The 16,649-nt window shown below is 37.5% G+C and overlaps 1 protein-coding gene across 5 annotated transcripts in view; it reads left to right on the top strand.

Annotated features, from left to right (window-relative positions):
• Window positions 1–1,597, top strand: part of LOC150085655 (catenin alpha-like) — a 499,984-nt gene extending 498,387 nt beyond the window's left edge. For 3 of the 5 annotated variants that reach the window (XM_090374159.1, XM_090374158.1, XM_090374157.1), the window contains one exon: window positions 39–1,597. In XM_090374159.1, coding sequence (XP_090230285.1) covers window positions 39–203 — 165 coding nt within the window. In that variant the 3' untranslated portion in view covers window positions 204–1,597. The remainder of the gene's footprint in view (window positions 1–38) is intronic. The other 2 variants (XM_090374161.1, XM_090374160.1) reach the window with 1 other exon arrangement.
• The last annotated feature ends 15,052 nt before the right edge of the window (window positions 1,598–16,649 follow it).

Below are 16,649 nucleotides of genomic sequence, written 5' to 3'. Positions count from 1 at the left end.
ACATTATCTCTAAATATACATTTTCTTTTATTTCTTAGTCTCCTATTGTTGTCTGGAAAATGAAAGCACCAGAAAAGAAACCATTAGTACGTAAAGAGAAACCTGAAGAAGTAAGGGCAAAAGTTAGAAAAGGATCTCAAAAGAAACATATTGCACCTATAAAGGCTCTTAGTGAATTTCAGAGTCCTGCAGAAAGTGTGTGATTTCTGTATTATCCTAGCTCACATTCCATGTATTATGCAACCAAATAAATTTACCTATGTACTTCAAGTGAGAAAAATGCTAGGCCTAGGCTGGTGCCATTTTATATATAGAGGTCAGCTCTAAGTTACATTTATGTGTGATTAATTTCTATGGTTCTTGTTCTATTTGATAGGCAGGTTTTTACACTTTTTCATAACTGTACTATATATATACACATGTATTGTCATAAATTAGTCTTGCACTGTTTTATGTGAAATGTCTGTACAATAAAACGTTTTTTATTACTAGTGTTAAAAGATAAAGAATATTGTAGTGATTCTAGGACAACACGTTCAGCATGTTTGTGTGTTAAAAAAAAAAAAATACGTGCACACACTCACATTGCTGCTTTCTGTTTTTGTAACTACTGTATCAGTTCAACTTTTACAATGACTTCTTTTGCTATAACGTGTTGGATAGATGACTGTAAACAAGTATAGGTGTGCATTGGTCACAGCATAGGTATTCTTAGCATACTCTTATCATAGCATTTAAAAACCAGCAAAGTTGAATCAAGGATACAATTTTTTATATAGTTTTTAATTCATAACATATCCAGTCATTATCTGCACCCACTTTCCATTTTTATAGATTGTTTTTAACAGCAATAAATGCCATTTTATGCTGTGATGTAGAATGCATGATGCATTTCATAGAAATGTTTTCTTGGACACTAAAATATTAGTGTTCTTAAAACACTTTGTAATATACAAATTGGATACATGAGTGTGGTAAAGAACTGAGAAAATCTAGCATTTTTGTGAACTAGCAGTTAACCTTTAGTTATGCTGTCTGCATTTAGCTCAGCACTCCTAATGATGCCTAAACCTACTGATTTAAGGTGCTGACTGTTTTTATGTGACACACACACACACACACACCAGTATATTTTTGTCTTGTGTTGTATTATTATTCTCTATAGCTACATGGGCTTCCTATCAAAGAAACCCAATAGAAATAACAGCCAATATTTCTAGAAATACTTGTTATTTAATGGTTGGCATTAATGGTTTAATCAAGTTGCCTAAGCATTCTTAGCTAAATATAGACTACTGTAATTAAATTGGAAAATTAAGACTACTGTAAAACTTGGTATTTGGTTTACAAAAGAAATTTCCAGAATATCCGTTATATTGCAAATTTCATTGATCTCTCACAGGCTTCAAAAAGGATGGAAAAGATATATAAATCTACCACTGCTTTAAATCTTGTTATATTTTTCATTAATAGAATTCTTTGAAGCACTTTTATAAACCATACTTTGAGAGATCTATAATCCCAGACTTCTTTGCTACATATATAATGGTTTTAAAAACAGCTGAAATGCCTTGTACATAGAAAATCATTAAAAATAATGTTCTGTTCTGTTCTGGTTGGTTATATAAATAAACCAAGCTATTTCTTGATTTTATACTTTGATGAAAAATTGAATATTCAATTTTATTTATATCCCCCTCTCTTCCCCCTCATAAAAATATTTGTTTAGCTTGTGTTTTTGGTTTCTTTCAATATGCACTGCTGAATAATTAGTGAAATGGCTAATTTAAAGAAAATCTGGGATGAGTTTTTTTCCCAGAAAAAAAGAACAGGGTCAACATGTTCATTTTTTTTTTTTTTTTTAAGTTATGCTATTTATACCATGAAGTGCCTACCTGTATTATTTTTGCTTTGTCATTTACTTATCAGTCTTAATTTATTCATGTTGGTTTTAATGTTGTGCAAAGACAATAAAGGCTGCTCAAGTAAATTTTCAGAATATTTATTTTTTTCTTCATTTGTAAATGAATCTTTTGCACTGAGATGCAGTTTAGCTCTCATTTCTTAATGCCATTTTCTTGGCAAAGTATTCTTAGACCTCTTTTAAAAATCTTACAGATGATCCATGTTTGCAGAAATATGAGGACATGTTAAAACTTCTGGGAAAAAAAAGTTGAAAAACCAGACATTTAAATATGCTACCAATTGACAATAATCAGGAGACTTGAACACTTGCCGTCCAGGCATCTTGTTTATCATCTGGCTTTGAAGTGCAGAGAATTGGTGAACCAGCATTGCTATTTACATAAATCAGCAATTCAGTAATTTCTATAAAAACAGTTATATTAATTACTACAGTGCAGTAATTAATATAATAGTTATACTAATTACTGCAATTCAGTAATTTGTATAAAAACAGTTATTAATTTGAGATGGGGAAAAAAGAAGTCAATCCTACTTCTTTTTCCCCATCTCAAATACAGACATGGAGATTAAATCTCTGTAAAGGTGTAGATACTTATTTCTAAGTGTATATTTGTGTGACTATTGCTTTGTATGTTGCTGTGCCATAAACATCCTACTCCACCTATTTCTGAATGACTGCCTTCTTCATGGAATAAAGTAGATAAACATATATTTTAGAAAATATCTTTCAAGTTGAAAACCCATGTATCAACTTCCAAGTCATGCACCCCATATACTCCCGAGCATGACAGCAAAAAAAGAAAAATATATAGAGATAGGCAGGGCTGAACATATAAAAGAAGGCTGGAAAAGCAGTTTGTAAATAACATTAGCTTACTCATACTGAAAAACTGCGAGATGCATTCATTGGGATGGACATAAACCGAAGGGGATATTCTGCTTGCATTGCCTAGTACATATTGAGTTGTAAAAAATGCCCACAGAAAAACTCATTTGGTTCCATTCCCATATTAGTACCTCTTAAACTTCAATCACTTCTACTGAATTGGCACTACTTCCATTCATACTAGGATTTTCTGTAGTTTTACTAATGTGAAAGTACAAGTTAAAATGGATATTAAGGCTAATAAGAATAAATCCAACACAACAGAGATGGCTCTAAATGTAATTCAAATGGAGCAGCTGTAGTGTTCTGAATACAATTGTATCAGGATCCCTTCCATCAGAATTTAGTATATTTTCTGCTGAATTATATGCAATCAAACTAGCTTTAGAAAATCTCAACAAACATGTTGTTATGAAATTCCTCAGATAAAGTTCACCCTGTTCTAGATGAAATCAGAAGCTTATTACTGCAAATTAAAGAACCACTGGTCCCTTTTTGTTGGATTCCAGCACATTCCGGTATTTTAGGCAAGGAACTAGCCTAAAGCTGCAAAAATTCCAACTACCTTAGATTTAACCAATATCCCTGTTCCAGCATCAGATTATGCACTAACCAGACATGCCGCCTGCTTATCACAATGGACAGCACTCTGGCACTTTCAGACTAATAATAAACTCTTTAAGTTTAAACATGATCCGAAAATTTGATGCTCCAGTGCCTATATATCGAGACGAGAAGTAGTCCTTTCAAGGACAAGAATAGGTCATACCCATCTGACCCACCTTCATTTACTCACAAGCGATAATCCACCACAGTGTATACATTGTTCTAACAATTTGAATGTTAAACATATTCTTATTGGCTGCCCCCTACTATAAACAAGACAGAACTTCATCCTTGATCTGCAAAATGGGAAGCATTCAAAGAACTTATCTTGGAAGCTACTAGGCTTTACATACCAACTAAGAATTATTGTTCAAGGTTTAGGCCTAAATGGATGTCAGATGAACTAATGAGGTATATGGCAGAGAAGAAACATGCATGGGATACATACAAATTAACACATGACACAGAAGCCTATGATACATACAAGTTGATCTGTAACCAAGTTACAAAGGAGGTTAGGCAGGCGAAGGCAGATTACGAGAAATCTTTGGCAAGGGATGCAAAGAAAAACAGCAAAGAGTTCTTTACTTATGTAAACTCTAGAAGGAAGGGGATGAATCAGATTGGTCCACTTGATATCGATGGGTCAACTGTTGATGATCCTGCTCAGGTAGCTAACAAACTAAATGAATATTTTGCATCAACATTCACACATGAGGAGTTCTTTAGCGAGGGGAAAGCCAGAGGTGTATTCAACTCTAGCAGTAAGCTAGAGAATCTTGTAATAACTGAGAGTAAAGTGGAGGAGAAATTGTTGAAGATAAACACAAGAAAGGCACCCAGGTGGATGGGATCTATCCAGTTATATTAAAGGAGGCAGCAGAGGAAGTAAGCAAACCCTTAGCCATAATTATGAGAGCTTCCTTGGACTCAGGGGAGGTACCCACAGACTGGAGATGTGCAAATGTGACCCCAATTCACAAAGGAGGATCAAAGGCTGATACAAGTAATTATAGACCTGTGAGTTTAACTTCTGTTCCAGGAAAATTAATGTAGGCACTAGTTAAAGGAGCACTGCAGGATCATCTAGACAAGACTTCAGTTATAGCTCGGACACAGCATGGTTTTGTTAAGGGGAAGTCTTGCCTGACCAATTTGATTGGATACTATGATGCAGTCACAAAGGAACTGGATGCAGGGAATAACTTTGATATTATATACTTGGATCTGAGAAAGGCTTTTGATACTGTTGCACATGGAAGACTGCTGCACAAATTGGAGCAGTGTGTTGGAGGCAAATTGCTACTATGGATAAAGGGGTGGCTGAGGGGGAGAAGACAGAGAGTGGTAATCAATGGACACTGCTTGTCGTGGACTAATGTTATTAGTGGAGTCCCTCAGGGCTCAGTGTTGGGGCCATTATTGTTTTCTGTATTTATAAATGATATTGATGATGGTATATCAAGCTTAATGTCGAAGTTTGCAGACGATACAAAGGTAGACAGGGTTGTCAAGGCCACTACTGACACTATGCTGCTGCAACAGGATCTGGAAAGGTTGAGCAAATGGGCTGAGAGGTGGCAAATGATGTTTAACATTGACAAATGTAAAGTACTACACATGGGAAACCCCAGAGCAACGTATCAACTCTGTGGTACTACACTGACAGTGGTAGAGAATGAAAGGGACCTGGGGGTGGTTGTGCAGGCAGATATGAAGTTCTCTGAGCAGTGCAGACGGGCTGCAAGAGTGGCTCATGGTGTATTGTCAATGATATATAGGAATTTTTCTAGCAGGGATAAAGGAGGTGATTATTCCCTTGTATAAGGGAATATACAGTACTCTAGGTGTGGCCTGACCATACAAGGTCAGGCCACACCTAGAGTACTTTATACAGGTCTGGAGGCCTCATTTCAAGAAGGATGTAGAGCTGCTGGAACGAGTACAGAGAAGGGCAACAAGATTAGTGAATGGAACAAAGGGGTGCTCTTACGAAGAAAGGCTTAAGTTTTGCAAATTACAGTGTCTGGAGACTAGGCACCAGCGAGGTGATCTGATAGATGTGTATAAAGCCTTGAATGGTTTGAGCATGCTCAATGCCAACGGGATTCTTCCTCTCGCTCAGAATAATCACCCGAGAGGGCATAAATTCAAATTGAGGAAAGGCAGATGTAGGATAGACGTGCAGAAATTTGCCTTTAGCCAGCGGGTGGTTGGTTGGTGGAACAGACTCATCCCTTGTCGTGGAAGTTGACAGCCTAAATAAGTTTAAGGCTCAGCTGGACAGGTATTTTGAACGAACAGTGGGGTGAAGTGGTGTTTTTTTTTTTTTTTTGGCTGATGCTGCATAAGCTTGCTTTCTTGCATCAAATCCTCTACTAATGCTAAACTCACTGGTTAGTCTTCATAAAGCAATAACTCTTTAAAATCTCATGGGTGATAAGGCAAATATTTGTGAATTTTTTTACTTCTTCAGGCAAACGGAGCTTTTTAATCATTTCTGATTTCAGATTTTCTTCTGACTTTATGGGAAACTCATCTTTTAATATAAAAATAAGTGAATAGGCACATTATAGCCTTAGCAGCTTATGTGTCATTAAGCCTCTATAACATCAGCAACAACTTACTGAAATGTTCATTGACATACAAACCTTAACAATTCTAAATACTGGTTCACCAACTTACATCCATCTTCCGATAGATTTTGTCTATCTGCTCTCCGATCCTCTTTCCTAGTATTGAGTGGATAGCTCTTGATAATCCACAAACTGACCGATACCCATTAATCTGTAAAATTCAAACATCACACTAACTCCAGAAAACCACATAAAATGGAAATTTTCCAGGCCAAATTGGCAAAGTACACCCCATGTTTCGTTTTATAAGCAGATCATCGAATGTCTTCTGATTGGCACAGTCTCCAATCATATCACCAAACAAATTCCAGCAGCTGCATCTATTGCCATCCCACAATCACAGTCAAACATCTGTAGACCCATAAATTATTGGTGGGATAAGGATTGTAAGGATGCGAAAAAAGGAAAAAACCAAGTGTGGAATAAATTCCACAAATATCCTACCATCAATAACCAAGAAACTCAGAGCCCGACACATCAGAAATAAAGCTAAAAGAGACTCTTAGATCTGATTTGTAACTTCAATTAAAAAAATACCAATGTAAGAAAAACATGGAAAAAAATAAGGCAACTAAAATCCTTGAGGATGTCACAGACATTCTTTCAGCTATGCCAGACAAGCTGTACTGGCTACCTGGGAGTTAAAACGCCGATGGAACTGATATTTGGGTGACATTCAAGTCAGTTAGACCAAATTTCAGTGAAGTCCGGACAGTCTGCAACAGTCAAATCCTCTGCTTCTCAACTTCACAATGGTGGGACTGTTAGTAATCTTGGGTATAACATCCATACACAAGCACACTGTGAGTGACCAGCCAGGTATGAACCAATGTAAGAAGGGGTTGAGGTGTGGGGCCCACACTACATGGAGGAATGCCGCCCCCTCTGTGTTACCAGGCAATACTAGGTGGTAGATGACTCTCATCAATGGGTACAATACCATCACTTTTCTTATTGGAGGCTTGAAGTGGTGGAACCCATGTTTAGTCTCCAGCGCTAAGTTCCGATCAACTCTTTCATCATGCAGTATGACTGAATTTTGAAGTTACGATGAACATCATAGCAAGATCCAATCTTCCTTTCATTTCGAGGGTACAGCTCTAAAATGGTGTTTGCAGGCCGGTTGCTAGTTAGTACACCGGATCGAACCTATTGGTAACTCTTTAGGAGGCTTCTGGATCAGCTAGTGTATAATCTTGCTACCTCTACTCTGCCAGTTGTTGACTGGAGTGAGTCCAGGTAGTGTGTAAGCAGGAGGGGCATTGTCAAGGCCACATTATGTCAAGGATCTGGGTATATTTTTATGTACGTCATTTCTAAAAATTTCATTACTTCATACAGCATGGTTCCCCCCCCACACTTTTCACACTATTGAATACACTATGAATTGCACACTAATAGAGTAAGCTTACCGGCAAAAAGATCTAAACCTCCCAAACATTTCCTAATTCATTTCACAAATATATATGGTCTCAATTCTAATCTCAACGATGTTCATTTCCACTTGCAGTCTGCTAAGCCCCATGTACTTTTTCTAATAGAATCTCAGTTATCGGTTGATTCAAATACTGCTCATCTCGGTTGCACAAATTATTCACTGTAAGATTGCGTTCGCCTCAAAGGTGGTACTAAGGACTTGTGCATATGTCCTGGTCAAGATATTAGAATGAATAATATGGTTCTTAGAAACCCAAAACGTTCTTAAATCAGATGAGTGGTTTCAGATGAGGCAGATTGATATTAGACCTAAGTAAAAGCTAACATCCATAATACCTTTTGAGTAATAAACAAACTAGATTTTTTGAACAGGCTAAGAGTAGAAAACTCGCTTCTTCCCCTGATGGTAGCAAACATTCTGGTCTCTTGCCAAAGCTATTGGCCGAAACTTTTGCCTATCTCTGCTCCCACCTCTGTCAAAAAGAGATGGTTCTGTTGTCACTTCAGCCTAGGATAAAGCTGACCTGCTAGCATCCCATTTTTCTTCCAACTCATGCATTAATGATCTTAGTAAAACACTTCCCAACACTCTCCATTCAATGCCTCCTGTGGTCTTCCATCAAAAGGATGTAAGGATTTTGAAGAATCTTGATGCTAAGAAAGCTCCAGGTCCTGATGGTATTTCTCCACTTGTTCCCAAAACCTGTGTTCCTGATTCTTTGCCGCATTTTTTCGCTTTCTTATTCCAAAGGTATTTTTCTTTCTGCTTGGAAATTTGTACATATCCAACCAGTTCCTAAAAAGGGTGACAAATCCCTCCCATCCAATTATCGACCCATTGCAATTACTTCTACTCTTTCTAAAGTAATGGAGAAATCAATCAACCGCCAACTCTTATACTACCTAGAAACCTTCCGTCTGATCAATGATCGCCAGTATGGATTCCGTCAGTGTCGTTGCACTGGTGAAATTCTGGCTTATGTTACCCATTTATCGACTAATTCAATGGAAAGGTTCGGTGAAACACAAGTAGTTGCTCTTGATATCTCAAAGGCTTTCAATCGTGTTTGGCATAAAGGTCTTCTAAACAAACTTTCATCTTATGGTTTGCCCTCTGTTTTTTGTAATTGGTTATCCAGTTTTCTCTCTGATCACTCACTGAGGGTGATGGTAGATGGCTCTCTGTCTTCTAACTTCTCCACTAATTCCAGTGTCCCCCAAGGATCAGTTCTTTCCCCACTCTTTTCCTCTTGTATATTAATGACCTTCTTCCATTGGCTGGAAATCCTATCCATAGTTTAGCAGATGATAGCACATTGCATTCCACTTTCCATTTTGAGAAACCTTGCCCTGATCAATCAGCTTCAACTTCTCGAATATCAGGTACCAATTCCTTAAATGCCGATCTCCAGGAAATTCTCCAGTGGGGCAAAGACAACTTAGTTGATTTCAAACCTTCTAAAACTCAGCCTTGTCTTATATCTTGCAAAAAAAGCATTCTTCTGCTCCTATGCTCATCTTTGGTGACACTCAAATTTCTGGGCAAGACGATTTATCTCTTTTGGGGATTACACTGACTTCTAATCTCTCTTGGCACAAGCATATTAGAAATATTGCTTCCTCTCATTCAAAAGATGACGGTTAGGTTAATTGATGACCCATCTCTCCCCACTTGCTGTCTCACAGACGTACTGTTTCTGCTGCATGCCATTTCTACAGATACTTCCATGGGCACTGTTCTTCTCAATTGGCATCTATAATTCCCGCTCTCTCTTTCAAAACAGTCCGAACACGTGCCACCACCAGCCAACATCCATCTGTTCAACTTCAAACTCACAGAACCAAGTTTTCATCTTCCTCGTTTATTCATTCTACTGTTTTTCTGGAACAACCTTCCTTGCTACATATTTCCTGAAAATTAGAGACTACAGAAGTTCAAGTCTAATGTTCTGTGTTCCCAACCTCCAACCCAAGCATGGTACTAAGTACTATTGGTTCTAATGTCTGTCTTGTTTGGGATTCTCGTAAAAAAAAACAGGCACGGTATGCTTCTACATTGAAAAGCCTTTGACATGACTTGCAAATATGGGTCTTATGTGACCTACATGAACTGGGGCTTGAAGGATGTCTTCTAATATTCATACAGCAATTTTGATTTTAGATCCTTCCAAGTATGTTTATAATCATGGCCTGGCCTGTCCTGCATATTTGTACACAACAAGGAGTTCTGGAGCTCAGTACTTAATCCCATCAGATTTGTATTCACGATAAACCCCATGAAAAATACTAAAACTTAGAGAGAGATATTTATATGCAAATGATCTAACTATATCATACTGCTCTCAAATTATGTAGTCAATTAAAAGGCAACTAGAAAATTCAATATGTAAATCAACTGTGGACAGAGAAAAATGGAAATTGTGTCGCAAAAAAAAAAAAAAACTATTGCAATTCAAAATTCCCAGACCCACAAACAAAAATGTGATCACATGCCATTTGCCCGTAATATGAGGAGCAGTATGAAAGTAATGCCTCCTTTTTTTCCCCCTCAGAAAATTTAATTTCTACAACTATGCCTTTTACATCAATTACTCATCAATCAATTATAAACACTTATTTTTCCACAAAATCACCCTTTTCTATGCACTTCTGCCAATTAAGTCAGATGCTGTGTTCCAATCCTGTGAACGTCCTTACTCTTGCCGTAGAGGGTTTCACAAACACTGCTAGACCTGGTCATTATCACAAAATGGATTCCACACTGCATCCTTCAGTGGGAAGAACAGGTATTATTCTGAAGCTGCATGATCCAGGCTATGAGTGTGGTGAGGAAGAACAGTGCACCCCAGTTTTGCTATGTCATCCATTGTGTGTAGACTGGTGTGGGGTCAGGCCTTGTTTGTTGATTGTGGCTCCAAGAAGTCCACAAGCAAGGTCCCATAACTCTGTTGCCATGACTTTACCAGCAGAAGGCTGGCTTTTGAACATCTGTGGTGAATTTTGATCGACTGTCTGTTTCAGGATCATAATGTTGGACCCAGGGTTTGGCACCCGTGACTGTATGTGAAAGAAAAACTTCTTCACTCTCGTAGCACTAAAGAAGTTCAGACGAATTTCCTGGCTTCTTTGTGCTCATGTTAGCATTTTTAGGACCTACTGGGACTCACAAGACAGACCTTGTTGTAGCATAGTTCTTTTATGATGGTTAGCACAGAAAGTTTTCCTATACCTACTGCATCACAAAATTCATGTGATGAGTGGTCCTCTTTGATCAGCGGTTTTGTTGTCACTGATTACTGGCTCGCCACTTCGGGGATTGTCAACAACTTTTTGCCACTCTTAAAGTCATTTTTCTATCTACCCAATGTACAGTATTGTCACCTTAAACATTTTGGAGACGCATATGAATTTCAATAGGTATCATTTCTTCCTTGGTGAAAAATTCAGTCGCCACTCTGCTTGATATGTATATCTGTGTAACATTCACCATTTTGTGAACTATCCATGTGCTGCACTCACAAGACCAATCACAGCACCACTCAGCAGGGTGAAACTAAAGACCTCTAATAGTGACTGCTCAGTGACATGTGAAATGATCTATGGCACCATGTTTGAAAGCAAAAATTTAAGACATTATATTTACATACTGATTCTCATATTAGATTTACTGGTCTAATACCAAGTTAAACTTTTTAGAACATATTAGTCTTACATAGCACTTCCTTCAAGCAGTATCTGCAATAAAATGGGGAGCTGATCATTGAACTGTGGTAAATTTATATTGGGTTGTGTTACAATCCAGACTGGAGTGTGAAGCTCCAGTTGATGACTGTGCAGGGAACCATGCTGAAATGACTGGCTCCCATAAACCATAGTGCCCTGTGAATGTATCTGCAAAAGGAGCTGCTCGTAGAACTGAGACAATAGCACCTGAACATTGAGGCCATACATCTTTTCTACTTATTAAGCCATCATCTGGTCCTTTAGGAAAAGGAGTTGCTAAAGGGGCTCCTCTTAAAACTGTGACAATATCACCTATAAAGAGCCATTTAACTGTATTCTGGCAGTGATCTGATTATCCAGTTAAGATGTAATGTTAATAGTGTGACTAAAGTCACATGAACTATGAAATCTTTCAAAATAAACTTACTCTGATCACTGGATCATTCTGAGCCCACTGCAGACTGGTTTGAGAGTTGGACATTAAAGCTTGGAGTTGTGCAACTGGTCACAAACACCATTATCCATGATTTTTTTCCCTAAATTTCTGATATATTAAGTTATGGAAGACTATGTATAAGCTGGTCTGTAATCAAGTCACCATAAACCTGGCTCTTATCCCATTATTGACCTCGGTAACAAAGTTTCTGCTTTTTCTGGAATGTGCTTGCAAGTCCTTCCTTGCAGAAAGCTGGTTCTGTTTGTCACTCAGCAAATGGTGCAAATATTTTGTAGCAGTGTGCCACGTTTAAATTCTCAATTGAAATATGTTGACTTATACAATAAGCCTAAAAATTCACAAATAATATTACATTAATCATAAGATTATCTAAATTTATGTGATATTTGTTGACATTAACACCTGCAGCAGGTAAAGTAGTTATAACATTCACTTCAAAAATGTATTAAGATCCTCTTTCTTCCTTATTCTGGTATGGGCTCTAGAAGACCAGAATAATATGTTGATTAAATGTACCTAGACTTAAAAGCATTACCAAAAAGGAAAATTAACAACTCTGTGATAAAACTGCAACCATTATCAACCCACTACAGGATGGAAGCCTCCTCAACAATCCATGTTGAGGGAAATGGACCGTAATCTCCCATGCTGGCTCAGTGAGGATAGGTTGACTGTATTTAGCATTCAGCAGCTTGAACCCCGGTCTACTCAAAGAGTGTGTGCTACTGCCCTCCCGCTTCTGACCACTCGGCTACCAAACTGTGGTGGTCATCATCAGCCATTTTCAATCCACTGCAGGATGAAGGCCTTTCCAGCAACTTTCCAGTTCCTTGTTTTGTGCAATGTGGGTAGTAAATGGCATCCATTTACTACCCACAAATTCATGAATTTCATCTGTCCATCTCCGTTGTTGTCTTCCAGGTTTTCTCTTAGCTCCTCTTGGGTACCATTCTGTTATTTTCTTAGTCCATCTGTCATCATGTCTTCGAGCTATGTGTCCTGCCCAAGACCAATTTAGTTCTTTAAAGTTGATAAGAATGTACTTTACTTGAGTTTGCTGCCTAATCCATGTTTCCCTTCTTATCTAACAGTCTGATTCCTAATATAATTCGTTCCATTTTTTGTTGTGTTGTTCTCAGCTTCTCTTCCATTCTTTTGGCAAGTGCCCAAGTTTCACTTCCATAAGTTATGGTGGGGAGTATACACTGGTTCATTATTTTACGTTTCAGACAAATTGGGATATTGCTCCTCAGTATGACTATATTTCCTGAATGCTATCCATCCATCATTATTACAGCTGATGACTTGTCCCAGATAAGTGTGACTCCACCTTTTCAATTACTGATCCTTCAATTATTATATCCCTTTCTGTGGCATACTTGTTTATCCTTACTTTTGTTTTAGCCATATTCATCTTTTGTCCAAAAGACACTAACTCTGCATAACTGATTAAGATTTTCCTCTAATTCTTTGGGATCGTGGCTTATGACCACAATGTCATCTGCAAATCATAAATTGTTTAGGTACTCTCCATTCACATTGACTCCTTTCTGCGACCAGCCTAACCAAAGCTTCCTCAAGGGCAGTAAACAACTTTGGAGATATTGTGTCTCCTTTCGCCCTCCTTTTTCAATTTTAAATTTATTACTGTCTTTGTCTAGTCTAATAAAGGAGGTAATTTTGTCTAGTCTAATAAAGGAGGTAGCATTCTCATATTTTCTTCATAATATATGGGGTTAGCTATGCCTTGTCTTTCCAGTGCCCAAAACATTGTCTCATGCTGTATGGAGTCAAATGCCTTTTCATAATCCACAAATGACAGGCATAATGGTGTTTTATATCCATTTGCCTTCTCCATTAGCTGTGACATTACGTGAAGGTGATCCATAGTTGAGAATCCTGTCTTAAAGCCAGCCTGCTCTTTCGGTTGATTCTCATCAAGTATTCTTTCTAATCTGTTACTAATGACCCTTGTGAACAACTTTAAATGTGAGATAACAAGCTAATTGGTCTATAATTTCCAATTTATCTCCTTTCATATGCAGCAAAACTGTGATTGCATTATTCCACTCCTTAGGCACCACCACACCTTTTCTAATGTATTTTGTGAAGAGTCTTGCCAGTTTTTGTGTCATGTCTGTTTCTCCCACTTTTAACAACTCTACAGTAACTTCATCTTCCCCTGGAACTTTGATTCTTCAACGCATATTCTACCTTATCAGGAAGGATATCAGGTATGTTGTACGTGTTACTAATTTACAATCCATCTTCCCCACTGCTGGCATCATTCCCTTGCATAATTCTTTATGTTCTGTAGCCTTCTGTTATTCATAAGTACACCATCGCTCTTCTTCAGTTTCAGTATCATTTATCTTTCTGTATTACTGCTGATTTAAATCCTTTTTTCCCCATTAATGCTTGTTCTACTTTTCTTGTGTCCTCTCTGAGTCTCTAATGGCTTTGCATAACTCAGTATACTCAATTTTCTCCCTGTCACTATTTTTCTTGCTCTTTATTTGTTGTCTCCAGTTCATCAGACAAGTGTTTCTTGACTGATTTTTTCTTCTTTGGATTTCTGTTTACCTATAGGTTTCTTGGGCTTTATCACTTTCAGAAAGTTGTAATATTCCTCGTCAATATCTTGGTCCTGAACAATCTGCAGAAGCTCAGACTTGTTCTTCAGTTCCAGTACATACTGCTTTTTCTCCTCTTCTACAGTCTGTTTTTTACTTTCTTTTCTTACATCTTACCATTCTGTGATCACTTCGAACATTTACCTTGTTCAGGACAGTAACATCATTCACAATATATCTGTTAGTGAGGATGAAGTCGATTTCATTAGTTGTTAATCCATTTTGACTCTTCCATGTCCACTTTCTGTTCACCCTTTTCTTGAAAAAAAGTATTCATTACTGACATTCTTCTACAAATTCTGCAAATTCCACAAATCTTTCATCAATTCCAAAATTTCCTATAGTTCCCCTTTCTGCACTGTTTTGTCTCTTTCCAACCTTAGCACTGAAGTCCCCCCCCCCCATAATGATAGTGTAGTGAGTTTTCTGTTCATCTAGAAGACTCGATTTCGGTGTACATTTCTTCAACCTCTTCATCATCATGGCTCGATGTTGGTGCATAAATCATTATAACCTTTAGCTTATACTTCTTAGAAATCCCGAGCTTAACACTCTTGGTGACGTATTTTTGAATTCCAAAATGTTGTTTTTTTTATATCTTTATGGACCAGAAAGCCAACTCCACCTTCACTCCTTTCACTGTTTCCATTAGTGTACAGCAGATTTCCACTTGATAAACTTATAAGTGATTCATTTCTTCTTCCTGTTTCAGCCAAACTGATGATATTCCAATTTACATTTTCTAATACCTTTTCCAGCTCTAGAGATTCCAGAGATTCTTAGCACCCCCTGCTTCTCTTGCTGCCATAAGAGGGGGAGTGAAAGCCACTGGGGACTGAGGGCCATTTGTTTCGTTGTGCTGGAGAGTTTGGTCTTTTCCTCTTCACGCTGACCAGGCATCTTGAAGAGAACCACGCTACATGTTCGTTGCCACTTAAGTGATGTAACAGGGCCTACCATTGAGAAGGTGTGCATGAGTGGATTTTAGGGAGGTAGGCCAACCGGACTTCTAAATCTTCTGAAATAGAAAGATATTGAATCTATCAGACAGTGTCTGATAACACACAGAATGCCTGTTCCCCTCTAAGCCCCTGTGGTACTTGCCTTAGCAGTCTTAATTAGGGCAATAAAAACAGAGCACTAAATGAATTAGCATTAAGAGAGATTTCTCCATACAGTATTACTTTAGTAGTTGGCATGACCAGTTTTCTGGTTGATTTTAGGGCAATATTGCAATATTTAATGCAGGAATCATTTTACCCTTAAACCAAGAAAACTTACCTTAAAATTATGAAACACTATAGTATACAATATTTATATTAAAACTTGTGATTCTATTAATTTTCAGATTGTTCAAACTGCTAAATGTACTGTGAATTTAGCTCTCTCCTCAGTCTAGTGAAGGGTCCAATATATTTTCTAATAAGTTTTGACGGTTTCCACATTTTTCTCCTTGTCATAAATTTTAAATGCTTTACAGCATTTCTGGTTTGTATGGGAATTCAGCTGTTTGCTTGTTAGAGTATTGGATATAAGTCATTTTAAATCAAAGAACATTCTCTTCAAATGCAAGCACTGAATTGCAGTTGATTGAAAAATTGAAGAGCATTATTTATTATTATTTTTTTTTTTAATGTGGGCTCTCAGGCATTAAAATACCTACTAATGTTAACTTCTCCTAGGAGTGAATGTGGCTTTTCCTGGAGAAAAGTGTACTAAAGCAAACAAGCACTACAGCTGGAGGACAACTGTGTACATTCAACCAACCTATACTAGATTCTAAACTTGTGGTCCCTGACAATTCTGAAGACAATAAATATCCTTTGTTTGTGTGTGTCAACTGGCCCAAGAGAATAGGGGAGGGTTCTGATTGGTGGTGGTAAATTACATTACATTCCGCTCCACAAATCCTTTCCTTGTAATTATTTCTTTAAATAGACTACACATCAATATGCTACAAATCACTACCTGACAATGCTTTCTTTATTTGAAGATTCTTATCAGGCTAAGAATATTTGAGTTCTCTGTAACATGAAGTAGACAGCAATCTTACAGCAAATCTAGAGGGGGCCAATGGATAAATTGCAGTCAGTCTTTATAAAATCAAAGCTCCCAAGAGGCTGGCTCTTGGCTAAGTGTGAGTAATTGGTATTTCAGTTTTCTAATAAAAGTATAATATTTTAATTCTATCTACCACTCTCCCCTTCTCAAGATCATTTGTGCAACTGCTAAAAAAGAGAAAATATGCCAGATTTTGGAGTGTACCCTCTATTGTGTCATAAATCTGTATTTGTTAAGAGTGTGAAATTAAACTTTTTTTTTTTAAGTATCTTTAAACCTACACA

The sequence above is a fragment of the Mastigoproctus giganteus genome, chromosome 5, assembly GCF_048544385.1.
Source record: "Mastigoproctus giganteus isolate SK-2022 chromosome 5, ASM4854438v1, whole genome shotgun sequence".
NCBI lineage: Eukaryota > Metazoa > Arthropoda > Arachnida > Uropygi > Thelyphonidae > Mastigoproctus > Mastigoproctus giganteus.
Note: the sequence above shows the minus strand (reverse complement) of the source record. Positions and strands in the feature narration are given on the sequence as shown.